Source organism: Macrotis lagotis, chromosome 2 (assembly GCF_037893015.1).
Source record: "Macrotis lagotis isolate mMagLag1 chromosome 2, bilby.v1.9.chrom.fasta, whole genome shotgun sequence".
Classification (NCBI taxonomy): Eukaryota; Metazoa; Chordata; class Mammalia; order Peramelemorphia; family Peramelidae; genus Macrotis; species Macrotis lagotis.
Window position 1 is genome coordinate 163,230,704 of NC_133659.1, and position 18,145 is coordinate 163,248,848.

General features: G+C 42.4%; 1 protein-coding gene across 3 annotated transcripts in view; it reads left to right on the forward strand.

Annotated features, from left to right (window-relative positions):
* Nucleotides 1-17,923, forward strand: part of IQGAP3 (IQ motif containing GTPase activating protein 3) — a 69,356-nt gene extending 51,433 nt beyond the window's left edge. For all 3 annotated transcript variants that reach the window (XM_074223204.1, XM_074223205.1, XM_074223206.1), the window contains 15 exons: nt 430-582; nt 917-1,080; nt 1,786-2,010; nt 2,982-3,122; nt 9,091-9,175; nt 9,522-9,754; nt 10,390-10,522; nt 10,668-10,770; nt 12,147-12,273; nt 13,000-13,087; nt 14,479-14,691; nt 15,389-15,555; nt 15,898-15,999; nt 16,569-16,677; nt 17,713-17,923. In XM_074223204.1, the coding sequence (XP_074079305.1) occupies nt 430-582; nt 917-1,080; nt 1,786-2,010; nt 2,982-3,122; nt 9,091-9,175; nt 9,522-9,754; nt 10,390-10,522; nt 10,668-10,770; nt 12,147-12,273; nt 13,000-13,087; nt 14,479-14,691; nt 15,389-15,555; nt 15,898-15,999; nt 16,569-16,677; nt 17,713-17,826 (2,157 nt within the window). In that variant the 3' untranslated portion in view covers nt 17,827-17,923. The remainder of the gene's footprint in view (nt 1-429; nt 583-916; nt 1,081-1,785; nt 2,011-2,981; nt 3,123-9,090; nt 9,176-9,521; nt 9,755-10,389; nt 10,523-10,667; nt 10,771-12,146; nt 12,274-12,999; nt 13,088-14,478; nt 14,692-15,388; nt 15,556-15,897; nt 16,000-16,568; nt 16,678-17,712) is intronic.
* Nucleotides 17,924-18,145: the final 222 nt, after the last annotated feature.

The following is an 18,145-nucleotide window of genomic DNA, read 5'->3' on the forward strand; positions in this document are numbered from 1 at the left end:
GCTATAAAATGTAGATAATAATAGCACCTGACTCCTAGGATGGTTGTGAGGATCAAATGAGATAATAATTATAAAGAGCTATGACATATATCATTATTGTTGTTCTTATGTGAGATAATTGTAAAGTACTTCGTTTCTGATATAATAGGTTCTTTATAAATGTCACTTGTTATTATTACATGAGAATAATAATTTTTAAATTCTTAGCACAATCCATAGTCTTTACTTTATAAATGCTAGTAGTGGTTATTGTTATTACCTCTCCCCATTCTCCCTCTGCTTATCAGTCACCCCAGTTCAACATCCATGCCTTAAACTGCAGCTCTAGGCTACTAAAAGGGGAGGCTCTGCCTCTGCCCCTGCCCCAGCATCAGACCATATGTTCTGAGCTAGATCTCAAAGTTTCCCCTCTCTTCTTCTTACCCCCAGGAGGTTATTTCACACAGCAAGAAGCTGACCAAGAAGAACAAGGAGCATCTGTCAGACATGATGGTGCCAGACAGGCGGAAAGGATTAAAGTCACTGAGCAAAGAGAAACGGCAGAAATTAGAGGCCTACCAACACCTCTTCTACCTTCTCCAGGTGAGTAGAGGATGTTGGAAGGAGAAAGAAGTTCTTCCCTCTGTTCCCCCAGTTCCCTTGAGGTTTGAAGGTCCTCTCAAAGTCATGTCCATCTTTCTGCCTCTATATGAGTTAGCCTTTCCAGTAATGTAGGACCCTCCTGACCTCTCTCTTGACACCTTTAGGGGCCTTAGGTTATCATATCTGTCCCTATTTCTTAATAAACTATGACCTCTCACATGGCCCAGGAGGCAGTGAATCTCCACTACCTAAGAGGTATCCCTTTTATGGGTCTTATCTATAGCTCTAGCCTTCTTACTGCTTTTTACAGCCATTCCTGTTCCTTTCTCTGCAGACCCAGCCCATCTACCTGGCTAAGCTGATCTTCCAAATGCCACAGAACAAGACCACAAAATTTATGGAGTCAGTCATTTTCACTCTGTACAATTATGCCTCCAATCGCCGAGAAGCCTACCTCCTCCTCCAACTTTTTAAGACTGCCCTCCAAGAGGAAATCAAGTAAGTGTGGCAGGAAAATGAGTCAAGTAAGTGTGACAGGTGGATATGGGACAAAAATACCAAGAATAACTTAAGACTGATAAGAGGAAGGACTTAGTGTTGGGAAATATCAAAACCACTTCCCAAAGGAATCTATTTCTGAAAGTCTTGAATAACCAAAATGACCATTTTTTCAGGTGTGAGAGTAGAGAATTGCGCCTGGGTGACTCCTTACCTTCTTACTCTAGGTCAGGGATGAAATAGCCTCAAGATTTTGTGGTGTCCATTTGGCAAGACAAGTTGTAAACACATAACAAAGATGTAGGCTAGACAAAAGGACTTCCCCTAAGCACTGGAAACCCTAGAGCAAGTTCCTTAGGGACTGAGACCTTGACTCAGCAAGAGTCAAAAAAAATGATAGGATTTAGAGCTAGAAGTAATCTTAGAAGTCATCTAGCTTAACTTCCATATTATGATGAAAAAAGCTCAAGGGGACATGACTTACCTAAGACCACCCAAGTAGGAAGTAGCAAAGTTCTAATTAACAGAGCCCTAGATCTCCTGATGCCAAAAGCACAATGCTCTTGTCAGTGCCCCACATAATGTATCTTCCAGAAATTGTTCAGTGGTCAGTTTATGGCACCACACTCCTCATTGGTTCATTGGGGAGTAGTGTGGCACCATGTGGAGGCTAGAGAATAGAATCGAATGTCTTCTGTATTCTAGATCCAAGGTTGAACAGCCTCAGGATATGGTGATGGGCAACCCAACAATAGTCAAACTGGTGGTTAGCTTCTACCGCAATGGCCGGGGCCAGAGTGCACTGCGTGAGATCCTGGGTGGGGTGATCCAGAGCGTCCTTGAGGACAGGACACTCAATGTCCATACTGACCCCATTCACCTCTATAAGACCTGGATCAACCAGACAGAGGCCCAGACTGGGCAGCGGAGGTAAGGAGACCAGCACTAGTAAGGAACTGATGGATTGCCTTTCATCACCTTGGTCTTAGTTTACACAGATGGAGTGAAAGACCTTTGAAGGTGGTGGGCAAGTGATAATGCTAGTTGGTGCAAATTGTTAGTTTTGATGGAGGACTAAAGGGATGGGGGTGAGTAGGAAAGGTAGAAATGAGATATCCCTTTATGGTGATTTTCATGGGATTTGTATGCAGATGTGTCCAATTGTCAAGTCGCTGCATACAAATGACATGTTGGGATTGCTGGATTGGGTGTCTGAATACTTGTGTGCAGCTCTTTGTGACCACAGGCAAATATAGCCAAATGAGCTGCTTCCCCATTCAATATGGTGACCTAACAGAATTGGGGTTTTAATGTAGGAATCTAGGTAAACAAATACACAGGTATGCATTTAGAGACCAGATATGTAACTTAGTGAGAGAAGCAAGGTAGCATTATGGATGTGAATGGCCCAGTAGGGTCCTATATTTGGGTGAATATATATCTCTAAAGGAGGGGTTGAGGGTGAACCTGTTCTGACAGTCTACCCCTTTCCCCTTCCTTTAAGCCTGCCTGCAGAGCAGACTCATGGACTGCCAGCTATTCTGGTATAAAGAACCTTTCTTTTTAACCTCTGTTTCGAGGCCTGCCTGTTTTATTTGCTCTCCTTCCTCATCCTTTTTGGGATTCATTCCCCAGATCTGTAGGTTCTTCCATCACCTTTTTCTTTTTTCCCTTTCCAGAGATTCCTGTTAGAATCTCTTCGATCTTCCCTAGTTCCTTTTTCTATTACCTGATCCCCTCTGATAGCCAGGTTTGCCCTGAGCAAGGTCTTACAATTCCAAGTCATTATGTAGATTTGTTTGGGGACTAGGATTTTCTTGGCATTGGTGGTATTCTCTGCAGTATAATTTTAGACCACGGAAGTAACTCAATGAACCAACTCCTTGACTCTCTATCCACAGCCACCTCCCCTATGATGTTACCCCTGAGCAGGCTCTGAGTTATCCTGAGGTCCAGAGACGAATGGACATCTCCCTACGAAGCCTTCTTAGTGTGACAGAGAAGTTTCTTGCAGCTATCACCTCATCTGTGGACCAGATCCCGTATGTAGATTCCTAATACAAGCAGAGAATTGAATTGGTGAAAGTTCTGTCAGGATTGGGGTAGGGTAGTTGGAGTAGGGAGGGGTAGAGAAGAATTGAGTAATGTCATCCTGAGTAATTTCAACCTGGGAGGATCCTAAAGGAGGAAAGAATGGAGTAGAGTTGGGTAGGAAGGGAGGCCATGGGAAGTGAGAAAGGGGCAATTTGGGCCAGAAGAGCTTTGGGTAGGGATGGTGGAGTCCCAGGAAGAGGTAAGAGTAGGCATGTGTGCCTTAAAGGTTCTGTCAACCTGTGACAGACCTGGGATACTCTGTGTTTTTGGCCATTGTACTTAAAAAAGAAGACAGCCATTTGGTGCCAGAAGGATTGAAGAAAGGTGCTTTTAATGGCTTTTTAATGGCATCAGTGGGGAGGATAGGTGAATTTACCACATGAGGATAGACTGAAAACATCAATCCTCTTCAGTCCATAAAAACAAAGGTTTAGAAGGAATCATAGTAACAAAAGTAGTTACAAAAGTAACACTTTCCTCAACCACCCTGTGAGGTAGGTAGTAGAAGGATGGTCTCATCCATGAGAGTATTTCTTTCTGTGATGCAGATCTCCACCCATCCACTCCTCACACTGGGCAGTTCTTGTCCAAATTCTCCCATGAATCCTCCATAGAACAATTTCTGGAAGATACATTATGTGGGGCACTGACAAGAGCATTGTGCTTTTGGCATCAGGAGATCTAGGGCTCTGTTAATTAGAACTTTGCTACTTCCTACTTGGGTGGTCTTAGGTAAGTCATGTCCCCTTGAGCTTTTTTCATCATAATATGGAAGTTAAGCTAGATGACTTCTAAGATTACTTCTAGCTCTAAATCCTATCATTTTTTTTGACTCTTGCTGAGTCAAGGTCTCAGTCCCTAAGGAACTTGCTCTAGGGTTTCCATAGAATTCTGGTGAGGTTCACTCTCACTTTAGATTGACTCACTTTCCTTTTCCAATTCCATTTCTCTTTAAATGGTATCCTTTATACCCGACTTCTGTGCATGATGATGTGTCATAGTCTACCTATATCTACCATGCACCACTCTATTGTCTTCTGGGAGACCCACAATTTTAATTCTTTCAAGAATCTTACCTTCCATGACTTTCAGCTATCCATCATCACTGGGAGAATATTTTTTTTAAGTTAATTTTGTCTCAAGAGGAATCTTGGACTCATTAAAAACATTGTTTTCCCAAAGGTAACATAACTCACTCTTCTGTTCAATTCTGGGCCCAGTTCATTGTTTCTCCCCAGTGTCCGTTCAAAATATAAATACTGAATGGATCAACTATTTGGGTTGTCCATCTACTATATATCATAGTCCTTTCACTTGGTTTTTTTCCTGCATGCATAATTCAGCCAAACTCTTGAATGACAATGTATGTTGTTTAGGGGACATTTCAGTGTTGTTTGTTTTTGAAGAAATGAGGTCAAGTGACTTGCCCAAGGTCATACAGCTTGTAGGTATCAAATATCTGAGGCTGGATTTGAACTCAGGTCCTCCTGACTCCAAGGCCAGTGCTGTATCCACTGCAGCACCTAGCTGCCCCCAAGCCTTTTCAGTGTTCTAGGACTTTGTATGATCAACACATTTTCTACAAACAGAAGTATCCAGAATCTGAGAATCTGAATTCTGCCTTGGACATTCTTTATGATAATATAATATATCTTGGACAAGCACAACTCCTTTACTTGATATTAATAGAAGTTTCTTAATATTATAGAGAGATAGACTCAAGGTTGGGAGGATCTGTGTTCAAGTCCTGCTTTTGACACATCTTGACTATGTGATCCTGAGTAAGTCACCTAACCACTTCATACTTTAGGCAGGTCTCTAAGACTTATATAATTTCAGAAAAGGATCTGATCTTCATAAAGGGAGTTTGGGCATTGATGGAGGGAGTTTCCTTACCATTTAAATCGCAAGTCCAGTTTTTAACATTTGATGTTAATAATCAGAGGATCGTTGAATAGAGGAATGGAACTCTGTTGTCACTCCTTTTCAAGGACTCTTGAATGATTTTGGCATATACATGTGTGATGCCTTTAAGATGAGATTTTTGCCAAATCATTTATGGTCAAGGCAACATATTAGCTAACAATAAGCACATTAGGATCTTGTCTTCCTTTCAATTCTTCCCAGGAATTATGTGACTACAAAGACCCGATCATTTGTAGATCACCATTTGCAGGTCTTTCTGCTCCGTTTCATCATATCTTCATAAATATACCCTTAATACTTGTATAAACTATTCTCATAAAGATTCTTTTAGAGGTAGGAAAGTAGTCATATGAGCCTCTAATTATCAATATTCTTTCCATCATCTCTTTTTGGTAACAATACCAAGCATTTGGTGTTTCCTCTCTTCTTTCAAACATCTACCTGAAGATGTCAAATAATAGTGTCACCTTCTTCACCATTTCTCTCTTTCTGAAATACATTTTGGGCTGAGATATGTTGTGGCTCCATCGTTACTAATGGAGAAAAAGGTTGGAGAAATATTAAAATATATTCTCCTTTCTGGTTAGTTTCTTGTTCTTCCTTGCCCTTTGAGCTAGCTAGGTGACTCAGTGAAGCAGTGAAAAGGGCACTAGGCCTGGAGTCAGGAAAACCTGAATTCAAATCCAGCTTCATATATTATGTGACTCTGGGGCAAGTCACTGCTATCTGCCTCAGTTTCTTCAACTGACAAATGGAGATAATAATAACACTTAACTCCCCATAATAATACTTGGCTTATGAGGATGGAATAAGATGTTTGTAAAATTCTTAGCATGATGCCCAGCTCTTGGTAGGCGCTATATAAATACCAGCTATTATTATAATTACATTTAAGTTTTTCAAGGTCTTTAGGATAATCTGACTATTGGACTCTTTCCAAGTGCTCTGCAAACATATTGTTCTTCCCACTGCTCTCAATATTTTAGGAGATGATATTGTTTATAATCTTGTACCACACAAGTTTATATTCTAAACCATCCTATCTCTCTTCACTTGTCAAGGATATCAAATGCTTGCTGGCTGAGGTAGGTTTTAGGCTCTTTTGGTTTCTGTTGTAGCAAAATCCGTGTTGACTTTTCTTTTATCTAAGTGGAAGTTTTTTTTACTTGCTTATCTTCTCATTTTAATTTGGTTTTGATTTTGGTCTTTGCTCTAACAAGTTAATGATCTAAATGTATATAGACAGCTGATTTGGAAATGACTCCCACATCTGTAACCAGTCATTTCCTGTCTGTTAGAACATAATCCATTTCATTTTCTTATGATTTTTTTTAATTCAGTGTTCCCAGTGTCCCACAGTACTTCCCCTGTCGTTGAAGAAAGTAGTCATGCTATGTAGGCGTGAGGCTGCTATGCCGTTTCTGAACCTTTGTTCTCTTGTTTCTTACTCCTGAACCAAATTTTCCATTCCAACATTTCTCTTCATCATTCTCCCCTAAACTCATCTTTGATTTGAGGTCAACAAGCATGAAAGTGCAGATTCTTCAGAGAATTTTCCTGTCTGATTTTCCTATCTCCACTTCCCCTACATCAATTGTTGGTTTATAAGTTGAAATTATTTTCATGACAATTTTTTCTTCCAATTCTTATTATTAACACAGCAAAATGAGAGCCAAATATCCTATGAAATGCTCTTTAGATTGCAGTATAACCAAAGCCTCCATTTGCCTCTCCAAGGAGAAGTTGTGAAGCCTTCCTTTCATTCTCTACAAGTTCCTTTTATTCTTTGGTTACATTTATAGAAAGAATGTCAAAATTATAGAATCTGAGAATACCTATCTAGTCCAAATGGAATCCCTAGTAATAATGTGTCCAGCAAGTTGTCATCCAGCACCTAATTCATTTCTTCCAGGAAGATGTCTACAGACCAGGACTTCCTATTAGGAATATAACATTAATGATTATCAAGGAATATCAAATTAATGGTTATGGATGTTCTAAAAACTGTAATTCTTAATACACTCTGCTTCCTTCTCCATCATTTTGACCTTGTCCCTATAAGAGTTGAAAGGACCAATAAAACTGAAGATAGTTTATCCTTTTTCTTTATTTTATGAGTTGCTCTGGCCAAAGAACTTATCACCAAGTAGTCAGCCTGTTGGTAGGGAATGGGGAAGTCTCTCTTGGCTTAGCCAGACAGGTTCTGATAGCCTCACATTCAGGCTGTCTTACCTCTGTCTCATTGACTCCTCTCTCATGTTCACTTTGAAAATCAGTCTGTGGCCAAGTCTCATTATTTCAACCTTCACAGTGTCTCCTGTATTTATCCCCTTCTCTCCTCTGACACCACCACCATTGTGGTGCAGACCCTCATCACCTCACTCTTAAGATTACTTCAATAGCCTGGGGATGGGTCAGTCCCATCTCTCTCCATCTTCCCTACAGGTACAAAATGATTTTCCTAAGATACAAGTCTAACCACATCATCACTCCCCTATTCATTGAACTCCAATGTCTTCCCTTTTCCCCCAGGATTAACTATAAAATACTCATTAGACTCTGAGATCCTTGAAAGCAGGGATTGTCACTTGGCATTCTTTTATAGTCAGGTCTTGGCATTGTGCCTGGCTTGCATTAAATGTTTAATACATGCTTATTGATCAGCTGGTTTTTAGAGCCTTTCACAAGCTTGGTGCCTTCCTACTTCCAGTCTTCCTATAGTTTTCTCCCTTGTGGAGCCTTTTCTTTGCTGGATGGAAGTCCTATGCCTGGGATGCTCTGCCTCCTGGTTATCTTTAAGACTCACCTCAAATCTCCACCCTTAACAGGAAGCCTTTCCTAGGCTTTCCTGTCTGTTCCAATGCCTTTCTGTAAAAAGTTAAGATTACCTCCCATTTATATAACTTGTACATACATAGTTATTTACATATTATCTCCTAGAACCATTTGTATCTGCAGCATTGAGCATGTGGATAAATACTAATAACAATAATAATGAAATGTTAACAAATGTTTGTTGGTGGTTGACTGAAATCTTTCAAGCATAGTAGACCCTGCCTTCAAGGAACCTAGGATTACTCCCAAACCATAATGAAGCATCACAGTAGATCTTTAGAGAACTTTTAGACTTTTATAAGGATCAAATGAGAGCGTGCAGACTTTATTTAAGGGCAGGGAGATGACACAATAGAGAGTATAGGACTTAAAACTTGACTTCAAATTCAGCTTCTCAGATGTTTGCCTCAGTTTCCTCCTCTGTATAGGTAGGAAAACAGCACCTCCCTGCAGAGTTGTTGTGAGAATCAAATGAGAAAATAATTAAGTTTTTAGTGCTACATTTAGCTATTACATTATTATTATTATTATTATTATTACATAAAACACTTTGAAAACCCAAAACACTGTATAAATGCTAGCTTTGTAGTCTATTGTTAATATCCAGGGAGTACCAAGAATTTTGGAGGTATAGCTTTATCCTGGGATCAGACACATACAATGCTCAATAAAGACTTCATAGTTGCTTGGTTAGTCTTTGGCCTTGAAGACTGGCTAACACCATGACAGGCATCTGTATCCTTCTATGATATATTTCCTTTGGAGAGCAGCCAGAATTCTGGACTTGATGAACTTCAGGATCACATATGGTAGGTGAACATTATATAAGTGGTCTTAGAGAGCTGTGAGAGGTGTTTGAGCAGGGAATGAACATGATGCTCTAGGAAGGTTAATTTGGTGGTGTGTGTGTGCATTGGAAGAAAGGAGAAGCTAGAGGTAGAGAGACCGGTATGGGTCATTCAGTGGAGGTACATAGGACAAGGGCACAAAAATCTATGAAAAGGATTGGGGGGGGTCCTTTAATCTTCATTTTCAGAGATGAATCAAAGCCTGGATGATAAATAGAAACATTCTCTAATTTGATGCAGTTGCTGTTAGGGATGGGAAGAGCAATGAAGAAGGAGACATATTAAGTCCCCTATTCTACTGTTTCAGGTATGGGATGCGTTATGTTGCAAAGGTCCTGAAGACTTCCCTGGCTGAGAAGTTTCCCAGTGCTACAGAAAATGAGATCTTTAAGGTTAGTGCCTGGTATGACCAGGGTCACCCCATCCATCCCCTTATCTCCAAAAAGAACAACCTCTTTCTTAGCCTCCTTGGTCCTAGAGCTCTCCCCAGAAGTAAAGAAAGGCAAATACAGGAGAACTCCAAAGGAGAATTAAACGGACCCAAGTCTTGAGAGTATAAGAACTGAATTTTCCTCTTTTTCTTGTACTCTGCTGGTAAAGACAGGCCTGGTTCTGCCTCACCTTACTGTAGGATGTTGGGTAAGCCCCCTTGAAGGGACTCAGTCTGTACCCCAAAGGTCCAGAGGACTCTGACACTAATGGGAGCTTGTGATTCTCTCCTATATTCTATACCCTCAGGTAGTGGGAAACCTCTTGTACTACAGATTTCTGAACCCAGCCGTGGTAGCCCCTGATGCCTTTGATATCGTGGACCTGGCAGCAGGTGGGGCCCTCACATCCTCCCAGCGCCACATCTTGGGAGCTGTAGCCCAACTCCTTCAGCATGCTGCAGCTGGCAAGCTCTTCTCTGGGGAGAATGGGCACCTACGGGTTCTGAATTCCTATCTGGAGGAGACACATCTCAAGTTCAGGTCTGTGGGTCATCCCCCCACCTGTCTTCAGACCCTGGGGGAGGAATCTTCTCCTTCCCCCATTTTTGGCCCATCCAGAATCCTAGAAATGTTCAGTGGGGAGCAATTCTTTTTTGGTTGTGTCACCTTGAAAAAGACTCTTGAAAATGTCTTAAAAATCTTACATTTCTCTATCAAATTAAACTTGATAGAATATATTTTTCATAACAACAGTCCTGTGAGAGAGGCTGTTCTGGTATTATGGGTCCCGAAAGCTGAGGCTGAAAGAGTTAAGTAATATGCCCAAGGGTATACAAGCTGGTCATTGTTTACATTGGGATTTAAACCCAAGTCTCTTGACTTCAGATGCTGACCTCTTTTTACTATACTCTATAAAATTAGCAATTTGGACTATTGATCTCCTAAGTTTACTCTCTCCGGTTATAGAGTCCATAAGATAATGGAATAGGTCAAAGTGGGGAAGAATCTGGAAACCTAGGCCTTGACTTGGAACCCACTATAAATCTTGGAGGGTGCCAGAGAATGAGTGAGAGAAAATATATTGGAGTAGCTGACCAGGACTAATGGAGCTACTGAGGCTGGAGAGCTTTTCTCTTCCCTCACTTCATCCCTCTTTCCCTTCCTTTCTGAGACAGGAAATTTATTTGCAAAGCTTGTCGGGTACCAGAGCCTGAGGAACGCTTCACCATGGACGAGTACTCGGATATGGTGGCTGTGGCCAAACCCATGATCTACATCACTGTGGGAGAGCTCATTAACACTCACAGGGTGAGGAGGAAGCAGGGAGAGGGCCTGGAGCCACCCTGCCATTTGAGATGCTCTGGGCCTCATGTAACAGGTGGCAGACACTAAGATAACTTGGGGAACAGCTTGAGAGAACTATCCAAAACTGACCTCTCTCATCTCTTCTTAGTTGTTACTGGAGCATCAGGACTCCATTGCACCAGATCACCGGGACCCTCTGCATGAGCTCTTGGAGGATCTAGGGGAGCTACCTACCATCCCAGCCCTGATAGGTAACACCTCTCATCAGTCATCAGCGGGGGAGAGAAGGGAATAAGCATTTCTACAGTAGCTGCTATGAGCTAAGCACTTTCTATAAATATGATCTCATTTGCTCCCTTAGATGGGTCTAACCTCTTGTCCATCCTACAAACAGAGATACACAAATTCTAGGATGAGAGAAGTCTGGTGATTTGTTCCAGGCACCACAGTTAGCATTAGTCTGAGTCAGGTCCCTTGAATCCAGGAGCTAGACCTCAGTGTAAAGAAAGACCCCCAACCTCTATATAAAGTCTTGGATGTCCCTGGTTATCACACAAAGCAAAGAGCACAGCCAGGACCCCACAGGGTAGGAAGAGGGAACTGGGTCCAGGAGTCAGAAGCCTTGGCCATGGGTAGCCTCTAACTTCCCTGAGTTGAGCCTCTTATCTCTTCATCTGTACAATAAGGAGAACCATGCTTTTACTGTCAAGTCACAGGGTTGAAATAAGCATTATATAATTGTAATATATTTTTATTATTTTGTAAACTGTATTTTTCTTTTGCTTCTTAATCCAACTTTATTCCAAATTTTCTCCCTGCACTCACCCATTGAAAAGACAAGAAACACAAAACACATTTCAAACTTGAAGTCATGCAAATCAAATTTACACATTGGCCATCATAAGAAATTATGAAGCATTAAAATAATGGAGCGCTCTACAGTTAGAAGCAAAAGGTTTAGTGTTTTGTTTTATTCTTACATCTCGATACCTTTATCTTCACATTTTATTTCTATATATATTGCCTACCCATTGGACCATTCCCTGCCTCAAAAACTTTTTTAAAAAGTATTAGGGAAAACTAAACAATAGAGCAATCATGTCTGACAGTAAGTGTAAGAGTGCAAGCCCCTAGTCCCCCCACTTCTGCAGAAAGGGAAGGGAATGACATTTTCCCAACTCAGATCTAATTTCACATTTTGGGCTCTAATTCTTATTAACTGTGTGATCTTGAGCAAATCACTTCTGGGAACCCTCTGTATTCTTAACTGTAAAGTAAGAATAATAACATTCATATCTCCTACCTTATAAGAGATATTCAAAGGAAAATTCTTTGTAAGCTTATTTAGGACTGGGAAGACAGACACATGCACAGATCAAATACAGAATGAGAGTAGAGATTGATTCTGTAACCAAACCCTGACTCCTCTATCATCTTTTCCACAGTTTTACTATTTCAGATGAGAACTGACAAGATGGACCAGAGCCAGACCCCTCCATACCCTTTGACTCTAGAAGCCTGGAAGGACTTCCTGGAGCTAGGGGAAAGGAAGGAGAGACCAAGGAGCTCAGAGGAAACCCTAAAAATTCACTGTGTCCCTAACTCTTCAACCTGTTCTTATTTCCAGGAGAGAATTTGGCTTCCGAAGGGAACCCAGACATGAACCAGCTGGAAATATCCCTGACACTCACCAACAAATTTGAGGGACTTGAGACTGACCCTGAAGACACTAACACCAAGAGTCTCTTGCTGAGGTGAGCAGTACTCAGGTCATTCCCCACCCCCTTCTGAAATTCTCAGGCGACACCCTCATCTGCTATTCAACTGCCTTCCCATGTTGACTTACCCATGAGAAAGTTCTAATTGACTTCCCTCTTGCTTCAATTTATCCTCCCATCATTTCTTGTTCTCAATCAATGAACTAAACAATAGACTCTACTCTCGTCCTCCCCATTGTTCTCTGGGGCTGAAGCTAGAGGGATGATGTTTTTTTTAAGATGGTTGGGGGATGGTGAGGAAGAATGAGCTGAAGTCAGGCTTCTTTGTCACCTTAATATAAAGAAGACTTGTAGATTAAGCTCATTATATAGGAAAACCTGTAAACAGAGCAGTCCAAAAATGGACTAGGTTGACTGCTTCAAGATGTAGTGTATTCCTCATTTCTGGAGGTTTTTCAATGAAAGCTGGATGATTACTTGTCAAGAATGCTGGGAGGGGGATGCCACTTTGGGTACAGAATGGACTTTGGCAGCTTATAAAGTTCTGTTATTCTCTTAGGAGTCTCTGGGACAGGCTAGACTGAGGAGGGATTAAGTTTTCAATTCGATATATTTACCTCTTTGCCCATCATCCTAATGACTATCTCCCACTCTCCACCCAACACCACCAAGGAAGGGCAGTGACCACCTAATGCTTCCTTCCCTTCTTTCTCTCACCTCTAAACCCCCACCTAAGGGAATCCACTTCACTCTTCTCCACAGCACCAAGCAGATGTTGGTTGATATCATCCAGTTCCAGGCAGGAGATTCCCTTCAAGACATCTTGAGACACTTACCATCAGGAGAACAGGTGAGGTTGAATTGGGGGGAGGTGGGAAGGCATCTTAGTCTATCATTTCTTCATCCATACCCCACCATACCGAATTCCTAATTACCTCTAATTCTGCCTATTAGAGGGAAAAGCAATGGAAGGAGGAACTCTAGAGAGTTCTCCCCACTTCTTATATTTACCCCTATAGGAAACAGAGAAAGAAATGCTACCAGTACTAGATAGGCAGGAGGTGGGAAGATGGGGATAAGGGGTAGCTGGATGGCTCAGTGGATAAGAGTACTGGGCCTGAAATCTGGAAGACCTGAGTTCAAATGTGGCCTCAGACACTTAACTAGCTGTATGACTCTGGGTAAGTCACTTTACCTCTGTTTGCCTTAATCCATTGGAGGAGGAAATAGTGAACCATTCCAATATCTTTGCCAAAAAAATTCCATCAACAATATTGACATATTAAGATCTACATGGTCATGAAGAGTCAGACACAACTGAACACCAACAAAAGGAAATGGTGGGGGAGACAAGGGGGGAAGGGGTAGAGAAGGGCATATTTGGAATAGAGAGAGAAGGGGGCACGAGTGGGAGTGGGTAGGAGCAGGTTGAGCTGGCTAGAATAGAAACAAAACCACAGGATTCCCAGAGATAAGGAGAAGGTGGCAGGCAAGGGAGGAGTATTGATATAATGAGAGGGTTACTCTTCACCCCATTCTAGCCCTAAATAATCCTAGCTTGAAAGACCTCTTTCACATCTAACAGAAATCTCTGTTATATATTCAGCCCTGTTCAGCCTTGCTCTGAATAGTCAAGCCTGTTGGAACTTCAAGAGATTCCCTTTCTGAATCCAGGAGTCCCTGGTGTTGGACTCATCTTGGACATGATTCTCCTTAATGTATTGATGTGGGAAATGTTTAGTTGTTTTTTAAGTCATGTCTGACTCTTTGTGACCCCATTTAGGATCCTCTTGGCAAAGATACTGGAGTGGTTTGCCATTTTTTGCTCCAGCTTATTTTACAGATGAGGAAACTGGAGCAAACAGGATTAAGTGACTTGCTCAGGGTCACCAAGCTAAGTATCTGAGGCCAGATTTGAACTCAAGATGTGTCTTCCTGACTCTGGGCCCAGTACTCTCCCCAACATCACCTAGCTGCCTCCCTAAATGTGAGGGGAAAGGAAGGCCTGGACAGTTAAACTACCTTTCTAAAGACCTATTGCAAAAGGGGACCCAGCCCCTAATCTGACTTCCTCAGTAGAAATTGAACCTTGACTTTCTACTGTCTCTTCTTGCCTCTGGAGTCAAAATGTTTCCCCCAGTATTCTCCTTTGCTCCTTCTTTCCTTCATTTCCTCAGGCTGCCCTGGCAGGGGAGAATAGTGGGGATGGTGTAAGAATCTTGTGCCTTTTCTTTCCTTCAGGAAACTGCTCATCACATACTGATGTCCCGACGCCAAGCCTTTGAGGCCCAGACCCCAGAGCCACTGAAACGTCGTCGATCCCTGGCTGCTCAGTCCCTCCTGTCGATAAAAGAAAAGCAGCGGAGAGTCCTGAAGAACCTGTGTAACCTTGAGAGTCTGGGACTTGTGACATCTGCTGATGGCTACCAGGGACTGGTGGATGAGATAGCCCAGGTAGCTAACAGATGCCCTACTGAGTTCTGTGCCTCATTACCCTGGCACCAAAAACCAAGAACATGGTCATGTCCTCTACTGGGAATGAGGAGACCTCCAAAACTGGTGATCTTAGAGAACCACTTAAACTGTCCTGAGGAGGCAAGCTTCAAGGAAAGTGGAGACCCCAAAACAATCTTCTTCTGAATGGGGTTCAAGGACAGTCACTTCAAGCATCTTTCATCTAGAAGGAAAAGTGACTTGAGATCATACTTCGCTTCCTGTCTTGGGAAGGATACCCTTGAAATTTATCTCTCTTTATTCTTTTTTTCCACAAATAATTACTGCTGTTTAGAGCCCTGATGGTAGCCTCTAGGGGAGAATAACAAGTTTAGGAAAGATAAAGTCCTTTCCCTCATGAGGTCTATTAGAAGGATAATACCAGAATCATGCATTCCTATAACACACCATCATGTGTAAAAAGTTCATTACAATGAGCTAGGCCCCACTGGCACTTTCCCAAATAAGAAAAGGTTGATAACAACTGGACATCTTCAAAATTCCCCTTGGGTATGGTTACAGTTAGAATTAGTCAGAAGACATTTAGGTTAGGTTTAGAATGACTAAGGTGTGGAGTGGACAAATCCTAAAGGCCTCTCCTCCCCTGGGGAAGTTCTGACACTGACCCCTCTGTTCTTGTTCCTTCTCTTTGCTCCAGGATATTCGAAACCAGCGCCGTTACCGGCAAAGGAGAAGGGTAGAGCTGGTGAAACTTCGGGCCACCTTCCAGGGCCTGCAGGCCAAGACGGCCTTCTATGAGGAGCAGGGTGACTATTACACCCAATATATACGCACCTGCCTGGACAACCTGACCCACAGCAACAAGTAGGTCACTGGTCCCAGCATGGCAGAAGGGTCAGGCCAAGGCATCATCCACCCCCCCTCCTTCATGAGTGACTTTCAGGTGATCAATCTTTGAATCCAACTGAGTCTATCACCTTCGTTTCCCTAACATCATTTTCTAGGGCAATAGCTAACTGGAAGAGTAACTATCTTTTTAAAAAACTTTTGCTTAGTTATTTATTTCCTAATTGATCCCTAAGATCAAGTAGAACCCTGCCCACCCCCATTTCACCAAATAAGGTAAATTATTTTTTAAAACAAGTTCTGTTTCCTAGAAAGAGACATTTCAGTGGATTTTTGGGTCTTTTTAAAATTTTAAAACAGGAATGACAAAAAGGGGAAGAAGCAACCATCTCTCCGTTATACCGCTGCCCAGCTCTTGGAGAAAGGGGTCTTGGTAGAAATCGAGGACTTGCCGATCACTCAGTGAGTGTATTCCCCAAGGTGGGACACTTGGGAATTTCCAGTAGAGTCAAATCAACAACTTTTCCCTCCATTTGCCCTTGGGGTGCTCTTGTCTGATGGAGAAGATAGAAGTATAAGGGCAAAATAACCAGTTAGAAGTTAGAACTGGAGGATGAGAAGTAATTTCTATAGAATAAAATTGAGTGCTCTCCCTCTGGGAAGGCTTACAGTCACAGACTGAGCAGAGTTGGAAAGGAAGGAATGAAATGAGAGGGTGTCTCCAGCAGGGAAGATGATGGTCTATGTGATCTCAGAGGTGGGATAGGGAATATGAGGGCCAGGTCTGCCCCATTGGAGTACAGAACAGACATGGTGGTGGATGATTTTGAACCTCTCTTGGAAGAATTGGAGCTAAATGCTTCTGGGTTTAGGAGTTTGTTCTAATGGGAGGGATATGAATAGTTTTTTATCATTGCCCTTGTTCCATTGAAGGGAAGACAGGACCATTCTCATTCTTTAAATATGAGAATCAGGTCTCTAGAAGAACAAAAGTTACACATCCCCATTTTTCATCCTAATTTCTCTGACAGTTTTCGTAATGTCATCTTTGACATCATTCCTGGGGAAGAGGCAGGAAAGTTTGAAGTGAATGCCAAGTTCATGGGTGTGGACATGGAAAGATTTCAGGTTCACTATCAGGTAAGGGAAGACTGGTCCTAGTATGGTGAGTGGCTTGTCCCTGAAACTCCAAGGTGTGTCTCTGAAAGAGAGAGAGAGAGAGAGAGAGAGAGAGAGAGAGAGAGAGAGAGAACGGATAGCACAGGATGTTTCCTAAAGCTTGACGTGGCGGGGGGAGGAAGAGACATAAGGGGATGTGAAACTCAAAGCTTGAAAGATGTTAGCTCTCCCCCTGGGCTGGGTGAGGGGTAGGGGAGTTCTTTCCTGTTCTTCCCTAGGGGAGGGCCCAACCATTAATGGAAGGGGAATTCTAATTGGCTTCTTAGCTGGTTCTCACTTTGCTTTGTGGTTACTTTAACTAGTGGGGTGGACTCTGTGAAAACCCCAATTCTTCTCCTTCAGGGATTATTTGCTTTGCTACTGAAATTTTACTAGAGAAAATGAGCTCTGCTACCTCCTCCTTTCCCTTGTACTCTCTGCCTCCTGGCAGCATCTGCAAAAACAGGCCCCATTTCAATGGGGCCCATTATCAGAGAGCAATAGCTCACATGGATGTAGCACTTTCCCAACATCCCTCTAAAATATCCAGAGTCAGCAAGCACTTATTAAGCCCTTACTGTATCCTGGATACCCTGTTGAAGAACTGGGGATATACAAAGAAAGGCATAAACAGACCCTGCCCTCAGGGAGTTTACAGTCCAAACCAGGAAACAAAAAGCAAACAAATATATTCAATACAAGATGTATACAGGGGCAGAAAGTTGGAGGAAACAGGCCAGAAATGAAGCAATTTATCTACTCCTACACCTAGGGGGTATCAGGCAGAGGGGAGAAAAGATGAGAAGAAGGGAGCTGACATTAATATAGGTCTTGAGGTTTGTAAAGTGGTTTCCAATTGAACTTCCCAACAACTCTGTGAGAAGAGGATAGAGCATTATTATCTCCATTATCCAGATAAGGAAATTGAGGCTCAGAAAGACAGTGGCTCACTTATGGTCACAGGGTCTCTAAGGGTGGGTTTCAAACGGGTCCTCAATAGTCTCCCCCCTTCCCCAGGACCTCCTCCAGCTCCAGTATGAAGGCGTGGCTGTCATGAAACTCTTCAACAAGGCCAAAGTCAACGTCAACCTCCTCATCTTTCTTCTCAATAAGAAGTTATTCCTGAAATGATGGGTGGGGGAAAAAGCACAAAACATCCCTTTACCCCATTCCAGCTGTTTTAACCAAACACATGCCAACTAAAGTGCCTGAACTGCAAAGACCCCCACCCCTAGCATCCTGGCTAACTTATTCTATCCCTTGAGCAGGAGCTGGTGCTCTGGAGAGATATTGGGGGGGAGGCAGCTTTTTGGTTCTTCCTCCGTTCCTCCTATACCCCAGGTCTTAGAGAGCCTCAGAGTTGAGAAGGAAATGAATGCAGTCTATCTAATCCAACCCAGACTTTGTACACACGTACACACACACACACACACACACACACACACACACA